General features: G+C 47.4%; 1 protein-coding gene across 1 annotated transcript in view; it reads right to left on the reverse strand.

Annotated features, from left to right (window-relative positions):
- The window catches only part of GABBR2 (gamma-aminobutyric acid (GABA) B receptor, 2), a 518,990-nt gene that overhangs the window by 86,585 nt on the left and 405,531 nt on the right, over positions 1-26,874 (reverse strand). Inside the window, exons 9-11 of the mRNA XM_006886874.1 lie at positions 18,356-18,436; positions 11,905-12,055; positions 7,794-7,926 (exon numbers count right to left, since the gene is read on the reverse strand). Of these exons, the coding sequence (XP_006886936.1) occupies positions 7,794-7,926; positions 11,905-12,055; positions 18,356-18,436 (365 nt within the window). The remainder of the gene's footprint in view (positions 1-7,793; positions 7,927-11,904; positions 12,056-18,355; positions 18,437-26,874) is intronic.

Genomic DNA, 26,874 nt, shown 5'->3' on the forward strand with positions numbered 1-26,874 from the left:
GAGGATAGGCCACAGCTCCCTCCTCCTGGTGACCTCTGTCCTCCTCCATGTCTCGGGGTGGGGGGCATCTTATGGAATCTATCTGATTAGCTGTCTGCCTCTCCCTTGGGATGGGGCTACTTAAAGAAGGGCATCATGTCCATCTTTACATCAAGCATGGAGTGGATGACTCCACTGAATGGGCCAGCGCAGGAGGGGACGAGCCACACCTGGACAAACCCATGAAAGGGGTGACCCAAGGGAACTGGAACATCTCATGGCAAAAGAGGTTGAGGAATGGCGTCAGCAGTCCCTTCCACCCAGGGAAATGCCTCTGGTAGGTAGTGAGCCCCTTGTTGCTCCACAGATACAAGCAGAGTGTGCAGGATCCCGTCAGGACGCTGTCGGGGCACTTCCTGCAGTGAGGAGATTTCATCTGACAGTCTCCTTCCCTCAGCTACCTCACTTCTGTGTAGTTTTACGACCTAGAAGATTCTGAGGGGGCTTTAATGGTTCTATTTTCCAATATGTTGCCTCTAATATGTGTCCACACCGATTCATCAGTAAGAGATAATCAGGGAGCTCACTTTTCCTCCAGAAGCCTTAAAAACATTCTCTTCTGATGCTAATGTCTTTTCTTCTCTCCCCTTGGCCATAAAGTGCTCGGGCACCTCTGTAAACTGCCTTGGACATATGTGTCCGTGGGGGAGAAGAACTTCAGGCAGCCCTGTGCATCCCTGTCTTAGCTACAAAAAGGGGGGAAAGAAAGGAGAGCGAATCTGCAAGTGGAAAGAAAAATCGTTCTGCTCAGCCGCTTGTTCCATTGATTTGACGGTGGCAAGCGTGGCTGGGTGAAGGGTCTTCAATGCTCATTTGGGAGAAGCAGGGAAACGGACACAGCCTCTGCTTGCAGGTCTGTTCTGACAGATGACTGGGGTTCTGGGGGGCTTGTTCACCTCTGGTGGTAGGCAGTCACACAGTGGAGGAAGCCCCTGTAGGATGGCTCTGCTGGGGAGCTGGGAACTTTCTATTGTCCAAAAAGGGTTCAGAAAAACCCTTCTGTCTTATCCTGACTGCTTAACTCAGGAAACTGACAGTGAGAAGGCAGAGAAGGAAAATACAGACCCCTTAAAAGCAAATCCCAGATGGCCATCCCATACAATGTGTGTGTGGTGGGGGCCAGGGGCTGTAACCTGGAGCAGAGTGGCCTGACTTCAGATCTGGGGTCTTCATTGCTAGAAGGATGCTTAGGAGACCAAGCCTGAGCCCTCAAGTAACAGCCTCCTAAAGAGACTCCTCCAGAAATAGGTCTGACCTTTGTTTTACTCTATTGTTCTTAAATAAGGAGTCACATGCACAATTTCCTCTGCAGTTTAGAGAAGACAAAACCCTTACAATTCAAGGTCTGCAGAGAATTCAGGCATAAATAAGAGAACTCTGAGATCTAAGTCAGGGCCGGTAGGGCATCTTAGGAACCACAGTGCACATTAGAGGAAGGCATCCCTTTTGGGAGGAGGAATCACCATGGGTGACCCCCTCCGGGACCTTTTATGGAAGAGCTCACCCTTTAAACACATGACCATGGCCATCCGTGTGAGACAGGACTGCATGCTGAAACAAAGTCCAGACTCACATCAAGGATGCATCAAAGGCTCTCTCAACTGCCTCAAAAAGGAGTCTCAGCAAAATTATATGTTGAAGATCTTGATGGACTTTTAATTAAAACAACGTATCATTCCTTTTTGCTGGATTTTCATTTACTCAGTGGGTGTTCCCAGATAGTCTTAACCTTGTGAACTAGAGTTAGAAAATCCAAGCATCACAAGGAGGGCTGGAGGAGCGTGCTATGCTCCTCACTCCAGTGCTGGGACCCCAGTCCCACATTTCTGCCCAATCTGACTTGTGGGATCTTAGCAGAAATCCCAGCATGATGAGGGGGGAAGGAGGAGGGCAAGAACCCCACCCTGCCTGCTCCACAGGGTTTGCAAGGGCTGATTAATAGAAGCAGATTGCCAGGCCTTTCTTCCAAGGCACCTCTGGGTGAGTGAGAACCTCCAAGTTCTTTGCTCAGCAGTGCGGCACACTCAGAGTCTCACACCCACAGAACTATACTGACCCCACCTTCAGGTGTTTACAGTATGAAATCACCGACCACCTCCGTATCCAGGGTTGTGCCTGGAGAGCCCTTGATGCTGCTGCAGCCACACATAACTAACCTGTCCTGGCATCTAAGGTCTCCCCAGGGCATCCTTGCCTGCACTGCTGTGTCCCTTCCACCACACTGCACGCTCATGCCAGGGTTGAAGGTTCGACAGGAAGGGAAGTACACCTTTTCTCCTCCCCACTCACCGTGTTCATTCTCTGGGTTGAGGGCCTGGACCCCTGAGCTGGGTCAGTTTGGGATCCACATTCTCTACCTTTTACCCCCCCTCCCAAAGGTGCTCCCCTCTCCGCCAACACAGGGGTCGGTCCCCCACACAGCACCGTCCTCGTAAGGCCGCTCTGTGCCCAAAAGGTCCATGTTGCTATGGTGATTCCACTACCCACACAGCGTCCAGGGAAACAGCTCAGTGTAGCTGGAGCTGTTTGCAACTCTCTGAAACCAGTACTGACAAGGCTGGGAAGATTCCAGAAAGGGTGAGAGAGAGTGGGGGGTGGGAGCTAAGTGTAACTGCTTTCCTAGAAGTAGCACTCGCGCGCGCACGCGTGTGTGTGTGTGTAAACCCCACCCTAATCCCAGTCCCTTCTGGGCAAAGACACCCTTTGAGGGACATACTGTGGTTACAGTCACAGGCTTCCTCCTGAGGCGATGCTGTTCATGATTTAATTTTGACATTGAAAGTGAAAAGGGAAACTATGTGGCCATGGAGAGACTAAAGAGTGACTTCCATAGCATCATGGCTGAAATGTGCTTTGTGGTCTCCCTTTCTCCCTGGCCGGTAAGATTCCCTACAGAACACAATGTGGAGCCTCAGGAAACTATAATTCGAGGGAAGGAAAGGGAACAGATTGAGACTTCTCTCCTCTCCTGCCCTCCCCTGCCTCACACACCTATCCTGTGCACTAGGTGGTTTGTCAGGACTTTCCTGCTTAACCTACATCACAATCCTGATGTGAGGAGTAGTGTTAAGTTCATTCTACAGATGGTAAAACTGAGGCACAAAGAAGTTATCATTTGCCAACATCAAGCTCTAGTAAGTGTCAGAGATAGGAGTCCCACCCTGGCTGTGAGATCTGCTCATTGGGCCAGGCAGCCCTGTTGGTTGCCTCATCCTCTCCAGGCCCCAAAAGCATGGAGTGAAATGACTGAGCGGAGCACCCCAGGAGCGCATGTGGAGTACAACCTCAGTGGCGCTCACCAGGGACTGCTATTTAGTCTCTAACTCAAGAGCTCCAGTTCCTCTTCATGGGAGGTACTGAGAATGATTAAATAAATGACCCTCATCCTAACCCATGTACAAATTTGAGCTGACCCAATTCAATCCCCAGTAGTTAATCTATGCCTTTTCCCCACAGCCATGAATGTGGGCTCCCCTCTGCAGAGCCTCTGGAACAGCCCTGACTGCAAATAAATGAATTCTCAGGGGTGGTGAGCACCAGGCCCCAACATCTTCCCCAGCCCTTGTGCTCCCAGCTAAGGCTGATTTGGAAAGCGCTTTATGATTTATTCATGCCGCCTCCCAAGCTTCCTAGGACAACTTTCCCCTCACACAAACGAGCGAGACGCCCAGAATAGAATGTCAGGCTTCATTAAAAGAAAAACCCCGGGTGTGGGGGACGTCCCTTCTTTTGCTCCCGAGCCTGCGTCACCCAGCGTTTGTAGAATCCAGGTCAAACTCGAGAAAGCACCTGCGTGTTAGCAGCCTCTGGCTCCTGAACAAGTCTCGGTGTCAGAGGTTGTTTCTGGGAGGAAGGGATGCAGAGGGCTGGCAGCTCTGAACGTCAATCTCCTGTTCCTGCACTGGGGACATGGAGACTGGTTCCAGGCAGGCCCAGGCAGCAGGAGGAACTGAGTGGAGGAATCCCAGGAAGGAAGTGGGGTTAGGTTACACTGGAGCCAGGGAAGAGTACTGGCCCCAATTCTCAGCAGTGAGACCGAGGCAGGCCCCTCGACTCCCTGGGCTTCCACTTTATAAGGAGCCCTTGTTTAGATATCAGAGCATGGTGTAAACTCTCCACTTTGGAGGAAGCAAACCCACAGGACAGAGAAGTGCCTGCCTCCAGGGTTCCCAAGGGTGCACATCTTTACAGAAGCGGGCTGCGGCTTCTTTCTCCATGAAGCAGCTGGTGGACTTGAAACACTGAGGTTTCAGTTAGCAGCTGAGGACTTATCTCCAGGGAACTGTCTAACTGTGTAAATTAAGGTTGCCAAAGTAGCCTCTGGACCATGTTTGTTACTGTCATCACCACTGTTGTGTCATCAAGTCATTTGTGACTCATCGTGACACCACGTACAACAGCTCTGAACCCTGCTCTATCTTGAGCCAATTTCATTGTCTCTGACACACCTACACCCATTACCCCAGTCACTGAGTCAAACTGTCATTGTCACAGTCTCCTCCAGAGGGAATCCTAGCCCCCCAAAGTGCAGACAGAAGAGGAATTCCCTCTCTCCTACTCACTCTACACCATGGGCAAAATTTTTACCACCACCCAGGAGAGCTGACCATAGAAAAATACAGCACCCATAAATTTGAAGGCTACTTCAGAAGTCCAAATTCATGGTAAAATAAATGTAGGATAATTCTACAGGGCTCTATACCTTCTCTTAAACAAGCAAGACTTTGATTCACTGCAGCCATTATTATAATACTATGAGGTCACACTGAGTGGTTCTCATCCACAAGGCCCTTTGAACAACTCAGCTTCTTCAGAGCTGACTCCAGGCATATTGGGGACTTTAGTCTCTTGGGCAGATCCACTCACTATCTCTCAAAGGGCAACATAAAGTAGGAGGTGGGTGGCAATGTAAGGCTTGAAACACAATCCTCCAAGTAGGATTTGTGAGCAGGGTGAGGCCTGGAGTGTTCTGGGCTTGACTACTCCACTGAAGTACTCAACCCCTCTGGGCAGGTGGAGATTCAACACATTTCTCAACCAGAATTCTCAGGACAAAATAAGTCCATCTGTGAAGAACGTCTCACCTGCCAGTCACATCTAAGTCACCGGTAACATTAACATTTGTTTGAAGCTGTGTCCAGTACCAATAGGAATCAAGTGTATCATCACTGACAGTACAGGATCCCAAGGGCTTCTCTCCTCTCCTGTCCCCAAACACAGGGACCCAGTGAAGTCCTAGAAGGCCAGTGCTTGGGTGCTAACTAGCATATCCTTTTAGGAGTCCTCTGTTGATCTCTCACTACTGGAAAGGGTACAGCCAGAGTGCTCCTCAGAGGCAAGGATTACAAAGCCTCGTCTTTTATACTTTGGACAGGTAGCTAGGCAAAGCCATTCCTTGGGAAGAGACATCACGCTTGGAAAAATGGAGGGTCAGCAAAGGAGAGGCAGATCCTCAGTGAGATGGACTGACACTGGGACTTCAGCAATAGTGTGTCAGTTATGATGCGGATGGCACAGGACAGAGCAGGGCTCAGGACAGCTGTTCATAGGGTCGCTATGGGTTGTACTCGACTTGTTGGCACAGAACAATTGATTTTTCAACCCATCTTCCTTCATCAGTGGGCAACATTAATGCTCTGGAAAAGGACAAATGACCCAAAGAGAGAGCCTTGTATTAAAAACATGGACACTTCTCTCAATATCTTAAAAGAAAACAGCAACAACGAGAGTTGCTATTGGATAAACTGTCAACCCTGACTCTTCACCACCCTCTGTTGCCTTGACTCTTCATGCAGGAAACTGGAAGAATTATTGCATATGGGACAACAGAGATGCAAATGGCTACCCCACATTGAAGTCCACAACCAAGTTCTGATTACTTCTGCTTAAAAAAATAAAAAATACAAAAGCCAATGATATGTTGAACTGAGTTGGTTATAGACAACTGCTAATTGCTACAGCATAGCCTACTTAGGAAACCTAACCAAGGTCTTTCATTCATAGGATCGCTATGAGTTGTCTACAACTCAATGGCACTTAACAACAACAACAACAACAACAACAACAACAACAACAACGAGGGAACTCTGTTGGCCTAGAAGATAGAAAGTGATGCTACCAAGTCAAAAGTGAGTGATTTTAATCTGTGGCCTTCAGGCCTGGTTTAAATTGTTTTTGGTCAAACATTCTTCTAGGTGGTATAACACTGGTCTGTCCATTTGCTGTTTAGAGGTAACTCATGGTTGCTATGATGCTGAACACTGTGACACAGATGTGCCAAATGCTATATTGATCACCCATGGTGGACAGTGTTTGGTGGAGCTTCCCGATTAAAACAAGCTTGGAAGCAGGAGCGGCATCCACTTCCAAAAATAGCTTGCCTCTGGAAACCTTATGAACATGTAGAAATGATGAAAGTTATACAGGTGTTCAGGTCTTTCGTTCATAGGGTTGCTATGAGTCATCTATGACTGGATGGCACTTAACAACAACAACCAACCAACCACCACAACTGCATTCCTTAGGTAACAAAAGTTTAAAAAATGTGAAGTTAAAAAATAACTTTTCTAAAAGAGAGTTAAATAAATAGCAGTGTTTTGAGTTTTCTTAAATATACACATCTTTAATAGAGGACACACAATCATAAAAGAAGCAAAAGAAATGGTTCTTGGGAGATGAAAAAAAAAATTCCTCTGTGTATGTGTAAGAGAGTGCTGGTGGCCCAGAGGCAAGGAGCTGCACTGCCAACCCGAAGGTATATGGTTCAAATCCACCAGCTGCTCTGCGGGAGAAAGATGGGCCATCTCTTCCTGAGCAATTTACAAATTCTGAAAACTCACTGGAGGGTCAGCTATGATTTGGTGTCGACTTGATGGCACCTAACAACAGTATATACATGGAGTCCTTGGTAGTGCAAAGGGTTAATGCAGCCAGGTGCCAACCAAAAGGCTGGAGGTGTGAGTTGGCCAAGTTGCACCCTGACATTCCTGGTGATCTAGTTCTGCAAGATCATCATTAAGGATCCTAAAGACGACAGTTCTACATCGACGCACACGGGGTTTCCGGGAAGTTGGAATGAACTCCTGAGCAACTGCCTGGCAGACTTTAACAGCTAGACACACAGAAAAAAAACACGAAAAACTGCTGCCACTGGGACAGTCCCAAGCCAGAGCACAACTCTCCTTATCAATAGATACACAGCGTATCGATGGTATTAACATTTCACGTGGGGGGTGCGGATAGAGTAATTAAGGAAAGATGTTTTAAAAGGCTCCTTCGAGGAGCAATAATGAAGGGGAAAAATGGCTGAGAAACACTACTTAAATAGAAAGTAATGGTTCCAATTTCTCCTACATGGCTCAGAGCCATCCATCCCCAGATCTCTCACTGCAGTCGACCATGGGTGTTGAGCAACTGGGAGAATTTGTTTCCTCACTAAGCGATCTGACCTTGCTTTTCTGGTTGGTAATTTTTCTCCCTCCCTTTTCTAAGTTACCCAGTCATTTCTCAGTGGGCCCTCTCTCCCAGCATCCTGTAAAAGCCATTATCTTAATTTTACAGGTAATACCTCAGTCGGCTCTGCTGTGAAGGTAACCCCTGTGTTTCCACACTGAGTTGCAGGAACTGCTGAATGGGTCGTTTTCTGCCTACTCGTCACACTTTCCTCATATTCCTGTGTTTGTGTCTGCCTCTGACGACTGGGGTCACTGAGAAAATTTACACCACATGCCAGCAGAATATGAAATACTACTTACAGTGCAAAGTGTTTCAAAGGTCTTTTCGGAGACGAAGGATCCATCAAGACCAAAGAGAAATATCGATGCATAGGAGAGCATCCCTCCAAGAATTATAAGGTTGTTCATATAGGGACTAGACATCTTTATTAACCTGACAAAAGAAAGAGAGAACCTTTTAAATAGACTGTTCATTTCGTTATTCCATCAGTGCGCTTTCTGAAGGCCCACAGTTCTCGCGTGCCAGGTAGACACTGGTACCGAGGCTGGAGGACAGGAGGAGAGAAGAGGCCGAGCTTCCCCATCCTCTTTCCCAGGTATATCCCAGCTCCAGCTGTCTGTTCCCTTGCTAGATGACCCACACAGCTTAAGCATTTCTAATTGCTGAGTTTCCTGTCTCCTCTGTCAAGTTCACCTGTCACTTCTCTAGGGCCACCTTTGCAGCATCAGCTTATTCACCCATCAGTTTTTAGCTGACACAAAAGCTTTACAGCAACAGGTGTTTCTCACTGGAGCTGGGACGACAGGCCCAGCCTGGAGCATTGTGCCATTATGTTCAGAAACCCCCAAGTGCAAAGAGAAGAGATTTCCACCTCAGCTCTTCCATAGTGAGTGGACCAGGTCAAGGGAATGTCCAGGTGAGAACTGAAGGTCATCCAGGAACAAATCACCAGGCAGAAAGTGAGTGTCCCTTTAGTTTAGGAGTCATACTGGCTTGTGCCACACAGTGTGGACAGGGACCTAACCCGGTCACAGGTGACAGAGGTCAACGACAGAGTCACCATCCCACCTCCATTGTCACCTCCACCAGACCATGGCTGAGGGAAGCCTTTACATTCCCAGACTTTCCACACTTCTCTCTCACTTCCTCTGGGCAGGGGTCCTGCTGCCTAGCACCCCTGCTGACACAGGTGCTGGGCTCCACTGGTCTGCTCAGCTCATGGCTGCTTAGATTTTCTGTGCCTCCTGATTCATATTGCAATTATGGTCGGTTGCTCTTTTAACACATTCCTTTGTATTCTGTAGTTAGAATAATTTTTTTACATTTAAAAAAAACTGTAATGTATCAAAGTGGTAAAGGGACAGAAGGCCTGAAGTCCACAGTGGACTGCACACGGGGTTTCTAGTTGGGAGCACTGGGCTACTGTACAGTGGTGTGAGGTTGGGCAAGCCACTTAACCACTCCAGGCTCAGTTTCTTCATCTGAAAATGGGAGTGCTGATTGCTGTGTCTGGGGGCTTATGTGAAGCTGAGGTGAGTCCAGGTTCCCACAGGCTTCTTTGTAAACTGCACTGATATCAAGTCCCCCCGGGCTTTCCAAGGCTGTACACGGCACAGGGGGAGACGGCTCATTTTTCTACCCTGGGACCCTCTGGTGGATTTGAATCACTAAAGAGGTATGGTGGGTTGTGTTTTTCTTTTTTAAATCTTGCTCAAGAATTTCTTTTTTTAAAAAATTGAGGTTTTAATGAAAGTTTATCAAGAACTTGGATTTTCATTCATTCATTGTTGCACACTTTCCTCTCTTCTTCCCCCATCCCCACCAGTTTGCTCTTCTCTTTGGGAAAAAAAGATTATTTCATTGTTATACAGTTACCTCTCCCCAGTCTACTTTACTATGCAGCTCTTATTCTAGACTCTTGTCATGCCAATAATACCTAATCATATATTCTTTTTATTCAGTTCTCTCCCTTGCCTGTTTCAGTGCAGTGTACATCATTTATCCTCTCTTTTCTTAGTTTTCCCCCAACCCCCATGACAGTCCTGTTTTATAACAGTGGCATTATGCAGTAATTGTCCTTTGTCCTTTTGGGATGGAGATATTTCATACAGCATAATGTCCTCCATGGTCACCCATTTTGTATAATATTGCATGAGTTCCTTGTTTTTCAGTGTTTCATACTATTTCATTGTGTGAATATACCACAGCTTCTCTATCCATTTGTTGATGGGCACTTAGGTTGTTTCCAACTCCTTGCTACTGTGAACAAAGCAGCAATAAGCATGGGTGTGCATATATCTGCTTGGGTGGCAGTTCTGGTTTCTTTAGGGTATATTCCCAGTAGTGGAATTGCTGGGTCAAATGGTATTTCTATTTCCAACTTTTTGAGGAAGTGCCATACTGCCTTCCACAGTGGCTGCACCTTTTACTCTCCCACCAACAGTGAATAATGGTTCCAGTTTCTCCACAACCTCGCTGGCATTTGTTTGCTGCTCTGTTGAATTTTGCTATTCTGACTTGGGTGAGATGATCTCTCATAGTTGTTTTGAGGCATGAGTTACCTACGAGAGCTAAGGCAACATCATTCCTGCTCTCACAGCATGCTGTTGAGGGGAAAGACTAGGACTGTGAATGGGCTTCCTGGAGGAGGTGGACCTTAAAGGGTGGCATTCGGGGGCGGGGGGCAGAAGTGAGGGGAGATTTGCAGCCACAATGGCAGTTATTTCCTATCTCTTGGCAGAGAAGAGGGAGGGGGATCTCATTTGAATGCCAGCCCACTGAAAAGAGGAATGAGAATTTTCTCTAGGAGGCCAAGAGGGGATAGTTAAGGAGTTAAAGGCATTCTTTCTCAAAATTGGGTCAGCTTGCAGTCACAATGGGAACCGTTGAGGTTTGCAGGAAGAGAATCTACTATTAATTGGGAATCAACTATGTACCTGGTACACTCACGTACAGTCATCAGTGAAAGTTTGTACAGAATGGACAAAAGAGGCTGCATTTTTTTTTAATGCAGAGGTATCTGTATTTTTTGTGAAAAGAGAAAATAAATAATAGGTGAATAAAATGTCTTCTTGTCCTTCAAGGAACAGATGTATTCTAAGAAATTGCTACCAAAACCCTTCCTCCAAAACCAGTCTTGGAATTAGGCTTGGGCCCAGCAGCCCACAGGATCAGGCAGTGTGGTCACTGGGCTGGGTGGCAGAGCTGTGACACTGAGTGGGTGGCACTGACTGGTACCCTGCAACAGCCCACACACTCTGAAGCCCCGATGAGCCTCTCCCACTAGGCAGGGAACTGGGTTCTGAGGTTTGCTATGGAAACCAAAGACCAGCTCTGGCTGGTACACACTGCTGCCTCCAACAGCGGCCGACTCTGCCCACCAGTGACCAGAATAACTCAGCCCCACGGTCACTTGGGAATCAGACTACTGTGATGCACAGGGTGTTGGGAGAAAAGAAATCAGGGCCGGAACCAAGAGAGCTCAGCAGTGTGGCCGGGGATAGTATACTTCTTCATCACTCTCATCTCAATGGGAGGGCCAAAGGAGATAACGGAAGGGTGGGGCTTCTGCCCTGTACCAGGCTGGACCAGCGGTGCCAATGATACCAGACCAATTGTGAGCCCCCTGGAAGTGGTCCTAAAGATGTTGGGATGTGGGGAGACTGGAGGAATTCTGTCTTTATCACCCTACAAAGTGCACAAGCGTATGCAAAGCTCCGAGGAGACTTGTGGAGGTGTGCATTCAGTTCTACTTAACCCAGCCTCCCTCAAAGTGATCTTACCTTTCCGCAGTGGCCTGCAGCTCCAGAGACACTGCATGCTGTAGTCTGTATGGATGGTGCCCCCACAAGAGCTGAAGTGCGAATGAGACCCTCTAGTGTCATGTAGTGAGGCTCCGATGCTCAGAGGTACCATTCTCGTCTCCCACACAAGGGACTGAGTTCAATGTCTCATGTGCAGCCACCACCCACCTGCTCGCGGAAGTCTGCATGTTTTTCTAATGTTGAACAGAGGAGCTTCCAGACTGACTCACATTAGGAGCTCAGAAAGGCCTGGCGATCTACTTTAGAAAACCAGGCAATGAAAGCTCTGTGGATTACAACAGTTCAGTCTGTAACTGATCATAGTAATGAGGTAGGGCCTGGTCATTGCTCTGTGTAAAGAGTCACCATTAGTTGGGAGCTGACTAAATAACAGTTAACAACAGCAGAACTGTGCAACAAGCAGCCTTACGTGTGTGTGTGTGTGTGTGTGTATGTACATAAACGGAACACCGAACACTATCCTGGTGACTGACCACACACTTTAGGAAACATGGCCCTAGGAGAGCTCTGTGACCAGGAGAATCAGCTGTGCGCTGAGGCTCCTACACTTTGTCTAGAAGGGGTCGGGGGGACATGAGCAGCTTACTTCTGATTCCGGTTCTTGATGTTGAAGAAGAGAAAGGCGCTGGCCATGATCATGCCAAGGATGGTGAGGGCCGAGAGGATGCTGTAGAGAGGTAGGGAGATCTTTCGGAGCTGCTCCAGGATGATGGTCTTATCTTTTGGTGGTTCAGATCCTAGAAGGGCAAAGAAAGGACACTGACTGAGTCCAGTGCACAGGGATTCCTCCAGATGATATATGCTTGCGTGTCCCTGAACTTTGCCAGGCACCAGGGCCCAAACCCTGTGTGAGGCCCATCTAGGAATGATCCAGCAGCTCAGTCTGCCTGCCAGCAGGCCACTTTATACTTTCTCTAAATAGAATCTTAAAGGGATAGGGTGATAAACATGGAATTCCTCAAGTCTCCCCACATCCCAGCATCCTTAGGAAGAGCTTCCAGAAGGGTCACATTTAATAGCTGTTGGAACAGCCAGAATGTTCCTTAGACATCAAGATGGCAAGACTATGTCTCATGAACCTTGAGCATGTTGTCAGGAGGGACCCAGCCCTGGAAGGAGGACATCATGCTTGGAAACACAGAGGGTCAGTGAAAGAAAGAAAGGCCATCGACAAGATAACACAGGGGTTACAACAATGGACTCAAACACAGTAATGACAACCAGGACAGCACAGGATCAGGCAGCGTTAGTTCTGTTTACATAGGTTTGTTGTCAAAAGCAACTCAATGACATCCAACAGCAACCAACAGGCACCAGAATTTGATTTGGCCTAATTATATGGCTGCAAAGCCATCACCATTTATCCTCGGAGGTGACAATGGTTCGGAAGGCTCAAGGCTGGGTACTGGCTGCTGGGTGCGGGTATCACCAGGTATGAGGACCTGGTGTATGGTCACAATCGCCCCTCGACTGTGTGGACACTGAGCCTGTCACTTCCCTGCTGACACCGATGTGCTCTGGCTATGGATTTCCTGCCACAAGGTCATTATCCTGGAAAAGCTCTTTCTGGTTTTCCACTTTCATAAGCCTCACTGTCTCAGAGAGCAGAGGCTCCCGGCAAAGCCTTCCCTCCCGACTGCTCCAGGATCAGACTGAAGCGTGGCATTCTTTCTCTGTGAATGTAGAGGCACCCTTGTTCTTGTTTAAAGGGCACTTGCAACTTAGGGAATCCCTAAGGGCCTCAGACCCAGCTCATCTTTATGTTCAGTGGAAACTAGGTCTGTTTTAACTTCACCTGGTACAGGCTGCTTGTGGTGAGGGATGCAGGGATTCCTTTAGCTTCGTGCAAATTCCCTCTTGCTGAGCAATGTTATATGTCAGTTTTCCCTCCCTCCCTTCCTCCCTTCCTTCCCTCCCTCCCCCTCCTTTCTTCCTCTCTCTCTCTCTCTGTCTTCTCTTCTCCCTCTCTTTTTTTGTTGTGATGCCTAATAAGTTCCCCTAACTTTGTCCATGTACATCTTACTGTGTTGGTGTGAGGTGTGTCATCCAGTCAACTATGACCCATGGTGACTTCATGAACGAGAGACTGGCACTCTGCCCTACCCTGCACCGTCCTCACAGTCTCCGACGTCCCAGTGCCACAGTCACTGTGTCAATCCATCTTGTTGAGAGTCTTCCTCTCTTTCTCTGACCCTCCGTATTTCCTAGCATAACATTCTCTCCCAAGGACTGGTCCCTCCTGACAACACGTCCAATGAATGTGGGAAGAAGTTTCACCACCCGCGCCTCTAAGGAGCACCCTGGTAGCACTTCCTCCGGGAGAGATCTGTTTGTTCTTTTGACAGTCCATGGCGTGAGCGGTACTCTTCTCCAACACCACAATTCAAAGGCATTGATTCTTCTTCTGTCATCCTTATGCATTATCCAACTCTCACATGCATACGAAGTAACTGAAAATACCAAGGCTTGGATCAGGCGCAACTTGGTCTTTAAATACATTTGAGTCTTTTGCAGCATGTGTAAGCATCCTCTGTTAAACCTATGCATATCCAGTCTTTGGCATAGTTTCCTATGCTTTCCCACACCTGTTTTACCTTGCATGTCTATTTATACCCTGTTACACACACAAGTCTGTAATAACCATAATAGTAATCAATGGGTGGATATTCAAAGACGATTCAGAGCAGGTCTTTCTCTGCTTCTTTACTTTTGGAGAAATGCCTCGCATCTCTTCTCTGGAATATGTTATTTCTAATAAAACTGTCTTTACTTTCACTTAAAAAAAACACACACCACAAACCACCACCACCACATGTCAGAGCAGATTTATGCTGTGGAACTGAAGAACCTTTAGTTTATGGAATCAGTCACAGGATTAGCCAAGCCTAAGAGCCCAAGGGTGGCCCCAGGGCTCAGGATGGCCTCTGCACTGTGGATCTGGCAGGACACCAGCCCTCAGTTTACCTCTGTCCCCAGGACACAGGCAAGCCATGGATAGATGAGGCAGTGGGGAACAAGATTTTCCTGAACATCTGTGTTTAAAAACTCTTTTAGCTAGCTCAAAAGTGTTGTCCATATTTCTCCCAAAGAGCACTGGTGGATTTGAACTGTCTGCCTTGGGGTTGGCAGCATAACTTCTTACCCATTAGGCTACCACTCAGTGCTCTCTAGAAATATTAGTAGTGGGGGTTGAGTGTGTGTGTGTTGGGGGTGGGGTATGGGGGCAAAAGTCTGGGGAAATTGCCAGGTTTGAAAACAGAAACTTTGCTGGCATCGGTAACATAAAGCACTGGTAATTTAAGACAAAATGATATTTCTACAAAAAAGGGACCTCAAGGGCTAAGAGAGACACAAGGTGGTAGCAGTGACAGCATTTTCCGTGGTGAGAGGCAAGCATCTGGAGCCTTCTGATGCTCCTCCTCTACTCCTATCTCCACACCCCAGGCTGCATCAGGCTGCTCAGGGGGACTTCCAAACACCGGAGGGGTCCTGGAGACACACTCTTGGCTGGAAACAAGGCTCTCTCTGTTGATGCAGGATCTGAGAAAGGAGATCGAGGCTTGCACCAAAGGTCATGACCGCCCCACTAGTGACTGCAGGGCCCACTGGGTAGAAAAAAGTTCTGAAAATTGATAAAATCTTACCCTTCTTCTCTTCCCTAAAAATGCTGCACACGGTGGATCCTAACTAAGACATCACAGGTGCCACACAGAAACAACTTATTAGAAACATCAGTAACAGCAGCTGACTCGAGTTTTCTTCTTTCTCTACCTGTTAATTTATTATCCACTCATTCTTTACCTTCTGTGACGGGCTGAAGGCTGGGTACCAGCGACTCAGAATGAAGGAGACATAGTCTCTAGTCTCTGTCCTTGAGGAGCTTACATACTAGACACTTCCCCCGATTGTAATAAAAATCATCTTATTTACCGGATACTTAGAGAACGTGCCAAGCCTCATAGGCGGCTAAGATTACACTGTACTCCAAAAGTAGAGAAAACTTTCGTCAGTCAAAACGGTGGAAAGATGCAATTACTATTAAGTAAAGATCTCACTGTTGTCAATTTCAACTCATAGTGACCGTCCATCGGGCGTCCGTGGCTATGAAGGAGGAAACTGTCCACCTTTCTCCAGAGGAGCTGTGGGTGGATGGATCCACACGGCTGACCTTTCAGTTAGCTCACAGCACGTGACGGACCATGTCATCAGAACAATTATTGAGTGTTTCCAGATCCGAAATATTACCGATAGCACATAAAGCAGGAAATAACACATCAGGCCGATGGACACAGTCCAAAGCTCTGGGGCGGCTGGAGGCTGATGCCGGGATGCTGAGCGTGTAGTTCCCGGGGGAGGAGCTTGGTGGCGCCACTTTTTCAGGGGCTTCCTTCAAAACATTCATTTCGCTTTTTGAGCTTCTTCCTCTTTGTTGTTGTCGTGTGCCATTGAGTCGGAATCAGTGGACATCTGAGACCAACAGCTGAGCCTCCAGTGGGTTTTCAAAGGCAGTTAATCACATGGCAGGAGACTGACCATCCTTCTCCTGCAAAGCAGCTGGTGGATTTGAACTGCCTGCCTTTGGGATTTGCAGCACAATTTCTTACCATTAGGCCACCAAAGCCAGTTAGGAAAACTGTGCACTAATTGAGATCCTTCATGAAAATTACATAGTATAAAACAAACTTCAGAAAAGCAGGGGAGAACCACATGTTCCATTTTGACACAGGCAACAGTTTTCTAGGTGTTAAGTGGCTTTGTGAAAAGTAAGTTTTGTGCCTGAATAAGGAAGGACACAGACCCTACACCCTTAGATTAAAAATATGATGCTCTGGGAGAGAATAGTCTAAAAGTATTATATCTTAGGGCATTATTTTTATCGTAGGTGTACGCAATGAGGGTTGCAGAGTGGATTATATTTGGGGGTAGGGGGTGGGGTTTGGGGAGGTGCGGGGGGGTTTTTGTACCAATGAGGGGGTTTTTCTTTTGCTTTTCAAGGAGAGGAGCAAATGGGGGGGAGGGGTTTGTGCGGGGAGAAGGGTGCAACAATGAATGAATGGATGTAGATGTTCATTGAAATGAAAAATAAACGAAATTTAAAAAAACAATATGATGCTCTACCAACTGAACTAGGCTTCTTTTTACATTTGCATTTTTCCCTCTAAGTCATGTTCTGTGTATCTGAGTCTTTCCTTCAACATGTAAACCTAGAATCCTTTCAGTAAATCCAACTCTGTGGAGTCTGGAAGCAGAGAGGCCTGTTTGGGTGGGAGTCCAGTCTTGGGGTTAGAACACGCTCCATCTCTCACAGGCTTTGTGTACAGAAGCGTCACTCTTTCTGACAACAGGATTTGCGTGCCCAACGTTGAGAGTGCTTCTGTGGCTCCATGAGGCAATATGCAATTACATGCTCGGTAACCACTCCCCCAGGTGGAGTGGGGAGGCACAGAGATCGCCTCACCCCACGTTGGGGCTGTCTGGGGCTCTGCTTTGCAGTTTCTCAAAGTTTAATCTTGTGGATCCAATGGATATGTGAGGACATGACAAAATGTAACCAAAGGGCCTATAAAAGAACCTTGGCTTATAAAGGACATGCTTTTAAAAAGGAATTCAAGGTACAGAAAGGCAACTGGTGCTCCCTCCCTCCGGCATTTGCTACCCTAGAGGTATCAAAGTAATAGTACTCGGTGACCCTGCAGCTATCCACGGTCCACTGACTGGGCTGCAGCTGTCCATCCACTCATCCATCTACTCTCCCACCCATCCTGCCAGCTACTTTTCATCTTTCTGCTTGTCGGACCGTCCTTCCACCTGTCCATCCATCCATCCATCCACCCACCTATCTTCATCACTCCCCATGTGCTCACTCATTCATTTATATATATGCACTTCCCACTCCTCTATTTATTTGTTCAATCACATATTCATTTCTCAAAATAAAATATCACCAAGCCTCTGGCATGTTCCAGACGCTGGCTGGTACCAGAAATTTCAAGTCCTCTAGGATTCAGTCAGGGAGCTCATGGTCCAATAGCACAGTAATTTCAGTGCTAGGTGACAGGAACTGTGGGAGAGACAGGCGGTGGGAGCAAAGAAAAGGGAGGTGTGAGCCTAGCTGAGGGGCAGTCATGGAAGGCTGCCCAAAGGAGGGGACGATGGACCCTGGGTTTTAAAAGCTGAGGAGATCCTCTCTAGCAGAAGAGGAGTTAGGATGACTTTTGGAGGAAGTGAAGCCAGTGGATAGGTCTGATCACAGATGCAAACAAATTATGCTTACCAGAGAAGACAGAGCTCAAGTTACTATGTTTGCCAGAGAAGACAGAGCTCAAGTTAGCTGGGTGACTTTAACATAATCAACTATCAAACCCTCAGTGCTGATATTTCCAATTGCTTCTTATGTATCTGCAAGTTGGACAATGACTAAGGATGACAGAAGAAGGATTGATACCTTTGGACTGTGGTGCTGGTGAAGAGTATTGAACTGCCAAAGAACCAACAGATAGGTCTTGGAAGAAGTGCAATCAAGATGCTCCTTACAAGCAAGGATGGTGAAACTTGGTCTCACTTCCTTTGGCCAAACTTTCAGAAGCAACCAATCTTTGGAGAGAGACATTATGCTGGGAACGATGGAGGGTCAGTGAAAGAGGGGAAGACCCTCAACGAGATGGACTGACATGATCATTGCAACAGTGGACATGAGCATGGCAGATGACACGACGATGGCATAGAATTCAGGAGCAAGGTTCAGATCTGTTGTTCACAGGTTCTTAGTCCTCGTGCTCTTAATGGCACCAACAATAACGGACCACTCACTGGTTTACACCCTGAAGCCTTGGCGACAACCAACACTCCATGAGAATATCAGTGACCTATCCCATGACATAGAACCCACGTGAGGGATGGGGGCCCTGTGCCCAGGCAGTGAGTGTATGGGCTGAATGGAAAGGAGGTTCCTTATTCATGAATCCAAGTTCTCCAGGCTTGACCCCCATGCTTAGACAACGTCCAGGCCTCTCTTCCAAGAAGCCCACTTGCCTTACCTTGGAACCTGATGGTGTCGTTGATGATCTCCAGCGTGTCGGCCACGGCGTTGTACTCTCCCACCTTCACTTCCCTGCTGTCTGTGGGGACAAGAGACAGTAGTGGTTAGATCAGGGTCCTGGACTTCTGCTTGGGTACTCCTGTCCTGTGCCTCAGTCTATGCACAGGCCTCAGCTTTTTTTAAAGGCTCCGCTTCTTTCACTTAAAATCACAGGACCATCAAGCCTGGCCTGGGTGGCAATTAGTTCTCTGCTGCACTGTACCCCTCCAAGAATGAGGGGTGTCTCCCCAGTCATAACCAGTCCTATGTCTCTAACCACTAACTTTCTGTCTTTGTCACTCTGGAATGTTGCCCCATTCTCCTGCCTTTCCCTGTTAGAACTACACAACTACTTTTGCTCCCTTCTGCCCTGGTTCAGATGTGCTGTTCACAGGGTCGCTGTGAGTCACAGGCAACTTAAAGAACCAACTCTCTGTCATTCCTGTAAGCTTGAAGACAAAGATAGATCAGTCCCCAGGCACCAGCCCCCAGGCCCTCCAGCCACATCTTTCAGAGCCTCTTTTCTACACTCCCATCCATCTGGGCCTTTCCCTGGGCCATGCCCAATCATGACATCACCTGCCTGACTGTGTAAGCCAATGGACTGACGAGGAATTCTAGTCAGGATCTGTTTACTGGTGGACACCTGACAAGTGATAGTTCCATGCTGAGCCTTCTACTCCGTGGGTCCTCTGTGCAGATGCATGGCCATCCACCCACAGACAATGGGACCTCATGCACCACAAGCAGGTCGCTAGAGTTACAGGGCTCAGACCTGGTCAGCAAAATGCCTACAGGTCATCAAATGACACAGCAGCAGCAGAGACAACAGGAGTCGCACAGAGGACCCGGCTGCTGGGATACTGGCTGTAGGGAAAGGCATTTCAAGAAACACAGGTGCCTTGCTGGTCCCTTAGAAATGTCAGGAAATAGGACAGGAACCCTGGAGACCACACTCCTTGGCTGCCCTCCTTGGACTGTGTGGTAGCAAACAGAGGCTGTGAAAGTCACTTCCTCCTTCTCTGGGGGTGTCTAGGACTCATCACGCTGTGCAGGTGGCTGTCACCTGCCAGCACCACTGGACCCCTAAATGTCACATTTGTAGGCTCTGTCGCAGTTTGCCGTCACGGAGCTCCCCCCCGCCCCCCGCGCCCCAGGCCTTTGGAAGGCCTCTGCAGCTCCCACTGTTCACAAGAGGAAGCCCTGATTTATTTATTTGCTGTGAGGAGGCAGCACATGAAATATGCAGGTCGATAGGCATAAACCATGAGGAGCCGGAAAGTGGTGGTGCTGGCACCCCACTCTGTCCCCAGCCTCACGGCTCCTGCCTCTGACTCAGTGGTCCCCCTGGACTGTCCCATAACACCAACAAGCTCTTTGGCTTCCTACCCTGACCATAATTACCAGAACCTCTTTCCTAGGGGGCAGGGAGTACTTGGAACCTTGCCTCGCCTCACACATCACATTTAATGTCCAAGCTTAACCTTGAATTGAGCATAACCTGCCCCATTTGGTACATGAAGGAGGAACCTCACCCAGGTGCTGTGGTAGTTCTGAGCCACACGCTGGGCAGGGCCCAAGCTCAGGACTCCTCATTCTGAATTCAGAGCGGGTTGACCATTTGCTGAGCAGAAATGTTGTCGTTCAGCTCATATTTACTGGTGACCTACCACATGTCAAAAGACTACAGGACCACCAAAGGAACAAACAGGTGCTCCCTGGAGGCAAGGATGAAGCTTCGTCTTTCATACTCTGGACATGTAGCTAGATGAGGCTATTCCTTGGAAAGGGACATCATGCTTAGAAAGACAGAGGGTCAGCAAAGAAGACTCCTAACAACAGAGATGGACATGGTGACTTCAGCAATGTGCTCTAGCGTGTGGGGATGGTGAGGATGGCACAGGACAGGGCAGGTTTCAGGCTGGCTGTGCGTAGGGTCGCGATCAGTCATACTTGACTTGGCAGCACCTACCAACAATAACTGCATGTCAGGCCCTGTCAAGGATTTCATGATGGAAGAATCCATCCCCCAAGTTGGAAATAATGTTATTTCCATGTCCTTGACCACAGTGACCTTAGACATCCAGGACTTCAAAGGGCTTATTATGATTAATCCCCTGGATCAATAAGATCCATTCCCTCAACACTGATTGGTCATCTCTTCTGTGCCACGCGGGAGACAGGAGAATGAAAAAGATAATTCCTAGTCCAGAATGAAGGCTGCACAGTGCAGTGGACTAGGGGGCAGTGACTGCATAGCAATGGAAGAGTTTTTCTTTTACTTCTCAAGGAGAAAAGTGAATTAGGGGGAGGGGGAGGCAGGGAGAAAAGTGCAAAAATAAATGACTAGAAACCCTAAGTCTCTGTAAACTTTCATTAAAATTAATTAAAAAAAAGAAAAAGACAATTCCTAATCTCTAACTTGTTATGCATCAGAGAGTTGGACAATGACCAAGGAGGACAGAAGGAGAATTGATGCCTTTGAGCTGTGGTGCTGGAGAAGAGTATTGAGAGTACCATGGGCTGCTAGGAAAACAAACAGATTTGCCCTGGAAAGGGTTAAACCGGGTGGCTCCTTGGAGGCAAGGATTCTGAGGCTCTGTCTAACATACTTTGGACATGTTGTGAGGAGAGACCGGTCCTTGGAGAAGGACATCGTGCTTAGGAGGGTGGAGGGACAGTGCAGGAGGGGAAGGCCCTCTATGAGGTGGATTGATTCAGTGACTGGGATAATTGGGATGGGAGTGTTAGAGGCAATGCGATTGGTACAGGACAGAGCAGAGTTTAGGGCTGTTGTACACAGGGTCGCTATGACTCGCAAGCGACTCAATGACACATAAAAACAACAACTAGTACGAGCTGAAGCTACAGTGACTTTGGCCTCATCCCAGCCCTACTTTGCTCTTGCTAAGTGCAGGGGAGACATTTGAGATTTGGGGTGACCGCGTGGGACAGAGTTGAACTGCCTCATAGCTTTCCTAGGCTGTGGACTTTAGGGGAACTTATCACCAGGTCTCTCCGTCTAAAGAGCACATTCTGGCTGTTAACCTTTCCGTTAGCAGCTGAGCACTTAACTGCTGCAGCACTGGTTCAAATGATCCCTCTTCCAGGAAGCCCTCCTGAATACCGCTCCTGCTCTTTGAGCAACCTAGTGGGCTTATGGCACTGATGATACTACTGCTTGTGTTGGAGTTACGTCCTAGGTGTGTCCAGGCCTTCTGATTTCTGTTAGCTTGTCAGGTCTTGAGTAGAGAAAATTGAAGCCTTCCATCTCATGACTCAGCAGCATAGGGTCACCTCCTCACTCTGTTTCCAGGGGTCTTCCAGCATTTCCAGGTAGAAGAGTCATGCCCCCTGTATTCTTCCATTTACTCTGAGCCCCCCGTGATGACTGTAACAGGAACCCAGAAAGTCCAACTTTTGGGCTCTTTGTTAATGCTACTGTGCAAACAGCAGGAAATACTCATCTCAATAGGGATCTCTGGTGGCTTAGTGGTAAGGAATTGCACTGCCAACCCAAAGGTATGTGGTTTGAATCCATCAGCTGCTCCACAGGAGAAAGATGGGCAACTTCTTCTCATGCGATTAACTGCCTCTGAAAACCCACTGGAGGGTCAGCTATGCTTTGGTTCTGACCCGATGGTACTCAACAACAACAACAGTAACTTTTCTAGATATAGACTTGGCTTTGCAGACTAGGGATGGTGGAGCAGGGGATTTGCAGACAGACAGGGTAGAGGATCCATGTGAAGATTCTCAGTGGAGGGAGAGGGGCTGTGGTGTGGGGTCTGCCACAGACAGGCCTTCCTGCCCCACAGGCCCCGGCTAGCACTGTCACTGGCACACTGTGTGGCCTCGGACAAACCATTCCCTTTCTACGCTGTTCTCAGTTTCTTCATCTGAATATTGCATGGTATGGATTTCAGTTCTGGCCAAATAATGGAATAATGTGGAACCTATGAGAAAATATAAATGCCTGAGTCTCAACACAGATCCATTACCTCAGAGTCCATGGGATTGGGGGATGTCTCCTGAGTCTCTGCATTTAAAATAATCTTCTAGGGGGATGGGGAAGTGCAGCCAGGGCTGTGCATCACCGGGTTAGATGAGAGTCCTTCAGCACTGACATCTTCTGGTTCTCAAGGGCTAAAAATATTCCAAAACAAAGAGTCCTCGTCCCTGCAGCATAAGACCAGTCTCCTCTCGTGGCACAAAAAGAAGTGTTCTCTCTCAAAAGAGCATTCTTTATGTCAAGTTGTTGATTTGGATGATACATAAAGAAAATATGCCTCACTGGTGAACGTCAAACTGAAAAAAGACCAGTCTGGAAATAGTCCCTGGCTGTGGGCTGAGGAAGGCTCCCTGGGGGAGACAGTGGCTAAGTGCTCAGTCAGGAGTAGGAGTCCTTGGTTGCTGGTGGTGTTGGGAGTGGGGAACAGGCACTTCAAAGGGTAAAAATGGCAGAATGTAGGCAAGTGCAATGTGTACACAAGTTGTGACCCAGCAATTCTGCTCCGATGTATTGGGCCTGAAGAAAGACATGACTGGATCTACAAAGGGACATTTATAAGAACATTCATCACCAAGAATGTGGGGAGGTTCAGGTGAGCTGGGTGTCTGTCACTTGGAGAGGGGACGGTAAAGTGTAGATATACCCCATGGGGCACTATAACAGGATAAGAGGCCACAGCCAAATGACTGAATGAAACCACAGTATGATTTGTAAACTTTCCCCCAAAAAAATAAATAATAAATTGTGCTGAATGGAAAACAATAGAAGATAGGGAATCTGATTTCACTGATGTAAATTCATAGCACACGCACACACACTCCAGAAGCACATATTTTGTAAAGATACATTACAGACACTATACACACACACACACACATATACAAACACTATAGATACACACACATACATATACAGACACGATATATACACACACATACATACACATACACTATATATACACACATACATATACATACACATACACACACATATATAACAGTTGTTGTTAGATGTTAAGTCCAGTATGAATAACAGCTCTGAACTCGGTCCTACCTTGTGCCACTGTCATCATCTGACACATCTGAGCCTATAACTGCAGTCACTGTGTCAGCCCATCTCAGTTAGGGTCTTCCTCTCTTTCACTGGCCCTCTATCTTTCCAACCATGTCTCTTTCCAAGGAACAGTCTCTCCTAGCAACATGCCCAAAGTATGTGAGATAAAACATCATCATCCTTGCCTCCAAGAAAAACTCTGGCTGCACTTTCTCCAAGATATATTTGTTCTTTTTCAGTCCATGGGATACTCAGTACTTTCCCCCAACACTCCAACTCAAAGGCGTCAATTCTTTTTCTATCATCCTTAATCACTGTCCAGTTCTCTGATGGACAGCAAGTATTAGAAAAGACCATAGCCTGAAGCAGGTGCACCTTAATCTTCAAATTGACATCACTTCTTCGTAATGTGGAAAGATCCCGATAAAGGACTTGCTGAAGGCAAGATTGCCTGATCTTCTGACTGCTGGAAGGTATCAAGCGTGTTGAGAATGGACCCAAAGAAGATGAAATTGCTGACAATTTCTATCTTTTCTCCATCTCTCATGATGTTGCTTATCAGTCCAGTGGTCAGATTTGTTGTCTTCTTGATGCTGAGATGTAAACCATACTGAAGGCTGTAATCTTTGCTCTTTTACAAGCGTTTCAAGTCCTCACTTGGAGCAAGCAAGGCTGTGTCATGTGTATAAAATAGGTTGTTGATGAGTCTTCCTCTGATCCTGATGCCACATATATACATTAGATGCATAGAATGTTTGCCTCTCACTGAGAATAGCTAAGAGTTGGTAAGGGAATAAATGTGGGAGAAGGGGGTACACAAACTAAAAGAGGTTTTCATGGACCTGTGATAACAACACCTCATCGAATGAGGAGTGTGTTGACCCTAACTAACTTCCTGCCAGTGACATAAAACAAAAGGCTGCTTTAGGGCTGTGCTGAGGAAGGCCAGGGTCTGACCATCAAGTCCTACTCAGAGTGCTGGAAGGCGTGGGAGGGGAAACCAGAGGTACTGGGGTGGACACAGGAGAGCAGGCCAAGAAAGCTATCACCAAACCCCTAAAGTGTGTCCCCAGGAAGCAAGACAGTATTTGCCTTGTGGACTTCAGGAGGAAGTTAAATCCAAAGTGCCCAACGGAGAAGGAAGCCATCCCTTGCCATCACTTTCTCTGTCCTTGTCCAGCCAGGAACAGTGACACATTCATGCCACAAACTTGTGACCATCCATCTCAAGGCAAAGAAAGGAATCACCCTTTATGTTACAATTTTAAAATAAAAGCTGAGACAAAGGCTCAGAGATATTATGTGACATTGGCCAGCTGGCAATGGTCAAAGAGGTATCCTTCAATGCCCATATACTTTCCACATAAGAAAAAAAATAATGATACATGAGTTCCCCATTTCTGGAGGCATTCAAGAAAAGATAATGCTGTAAAGGAGATTCAAGGGTCCCTTCAACATTGGGAGCTTATGGCTTAATGACACATAATGTCTACCAAATACTTGCTTTCTAAGCCCAAGGCTTTTGGCAAGGTAATCTGTGCATCAGGAAGGATTGGGAGGTGCCAAGACAGGGATGGCTCCCAGCTTGAAGGAGCCCACGTTCTCATGCATCCTTCTATTCCCTGTGGCCCACAGCATTGGCATGGTGGACCCTGTGAGTTAATGAATGGCGTATATAGTCCCAATTATGTAATCTGAGTGGTGATTCGATGAACTAGTGTTTCCAGGTGCATGACTTAGTGAAAGGAGTTGCAATATGTGTTTCAGCAGGAAAAAGACATTAAAAGTCATCCTCGAGAGTCTCAAAGTAGGATCAAACTTCACTCTCAAAGTTTCCTAGTAAGTTCTGGGAAATAATCTTTCTGCTTTTATGGGCAATGGCATTTGGCCAGAGAGATTATGAAGCCTCCAGGGGACAGGGACTGTCTCTTATTCAACTTGGCTTCCCTCGGAGGACTGGTAAAGTGGCTGGCAGACACTCAGGAAGTGCACACTGAATAGAGCCGTGTCTGTTACCCTGAAGACCAACCGGTAATTAATGTCTGCAAATGGGAAGGACAAGCCTACATTTCACTAGGTACATTCTGAATGACAATTAGCCTGTTAGTGCGATGGAAGACCCTATCCCTTCAAATCAGGTGCTGAAATACAAAACTCCCAAGTCTGAGTCCTTTATGCTGCACATAAGCAGTGTGAGATTCAAGCACATCCCCATTCACCAAGGTTCTTACAAACAGGACTAATGAAGGCAGGCACGGCGGGCTGGAGCGGCAGATGCGGAAATTTCACCATGAACAGCAGAAACAAGGCGCTAATCATGGCTTCACTCAATTTCCTTCTCTGCTGCAAATTCTGAACCATGTTTAGACTTCGACAGGAACATGGATTCTTTTTTTTTTCTTTAGAGATTAAAAAAAATATGCATCTTCCTCTACACGTGTCGTGGTGGGAATCAGTGATGGCATGGGGGAGGGGCAGTGAACTGGAGTGTTGCGAGAGGTCCGAGGAGGGGGTGTGTACAACGGCATGCCAGTACCTGCTCACCTGTCATTGTAGGCGGGCTCCCCTACAGGAGCTCTACAGTCAGGGGAAGTAAGAATGCACATCATTTATTTGGCAGATAGTCCCAGGGAACGCTGAGAAGGGTGAGGGAGTTGAGCCGGAAAGGAATGGAATCCAGTAGAAGGGGCATTAATGAGCAGCTTTCCAGGTGGGTAATTAAGGTTCAATTCCATTGAGACCTCTAGAAGACAGAGAGGACCATACCTTGGAGGTGGCCCATCTAAAGGGAAAGGAAGCCAAGGTATTTATCCTGTATCTCTCATGTATCATTGGTGGAGAGGTTAACTCAGTTCTTAGCGGTGTTAACTCCTGGGGCAGCTGGCCTGTGCCTTGAGCAGGTGGAGAGTTGAAGGTGCTCTTAGTAACATGCTAATTGTCTTGTCCTGGAATTGTGGATGCTCAGGGCATGTGGGTAAGCCTCTGACGGCGTCGACCACACCTGTCTCCAGGACTCTCTTGCTGGGGAGGGAAGGGCTTCGAGAGACTGTGCAAATGCAAAGGGAGTAGGATTTGAGGGAGCCCATGCCCAGGGCTCTGAAATCCTGCCTGAGCACAAAATAACCACCTCCGGAGGGACCCAGGTGCTGTCCGCGGCCTATTGTCTTAGAACACTTCTGTGTGCCCAGCATCTTCCATCTGTGAAAAAGACCCAAGCTTCTCCAGTCTGGAACAGCAGTCACAATCATGAGTCAACCTGGGTTCACATTTCTATTACCCAGGCTAACTGGCACTAGCCGGGCAATCAGCCTTAAATTAAGTCACTGAAAACCAGAAGTAAGTGAACATGTTCTTAAATATCCTTAAGCCTTACATTACAGGCTAGGGACTACAAAAAAGGATTCATTTTCAGT

The sequence above is a fragment of the Elephantulus edwardii genome, unplaced genomic scaffold, assembly GCF_000299155.1.
Source record: "Elephantulus edwardii isolate Elephantulus edwardi_28Jun2011 unplaced genomic scaffold, EleEdw1.0 scaffold00052, whole genome shotgun sequence".
Lineage (NCBI taxonomy): Eukaryota > Metazoa > Chordata > Mammalia > Macroscelidea > Macroscelididae > Elephantulus > Elephantulus edwardii.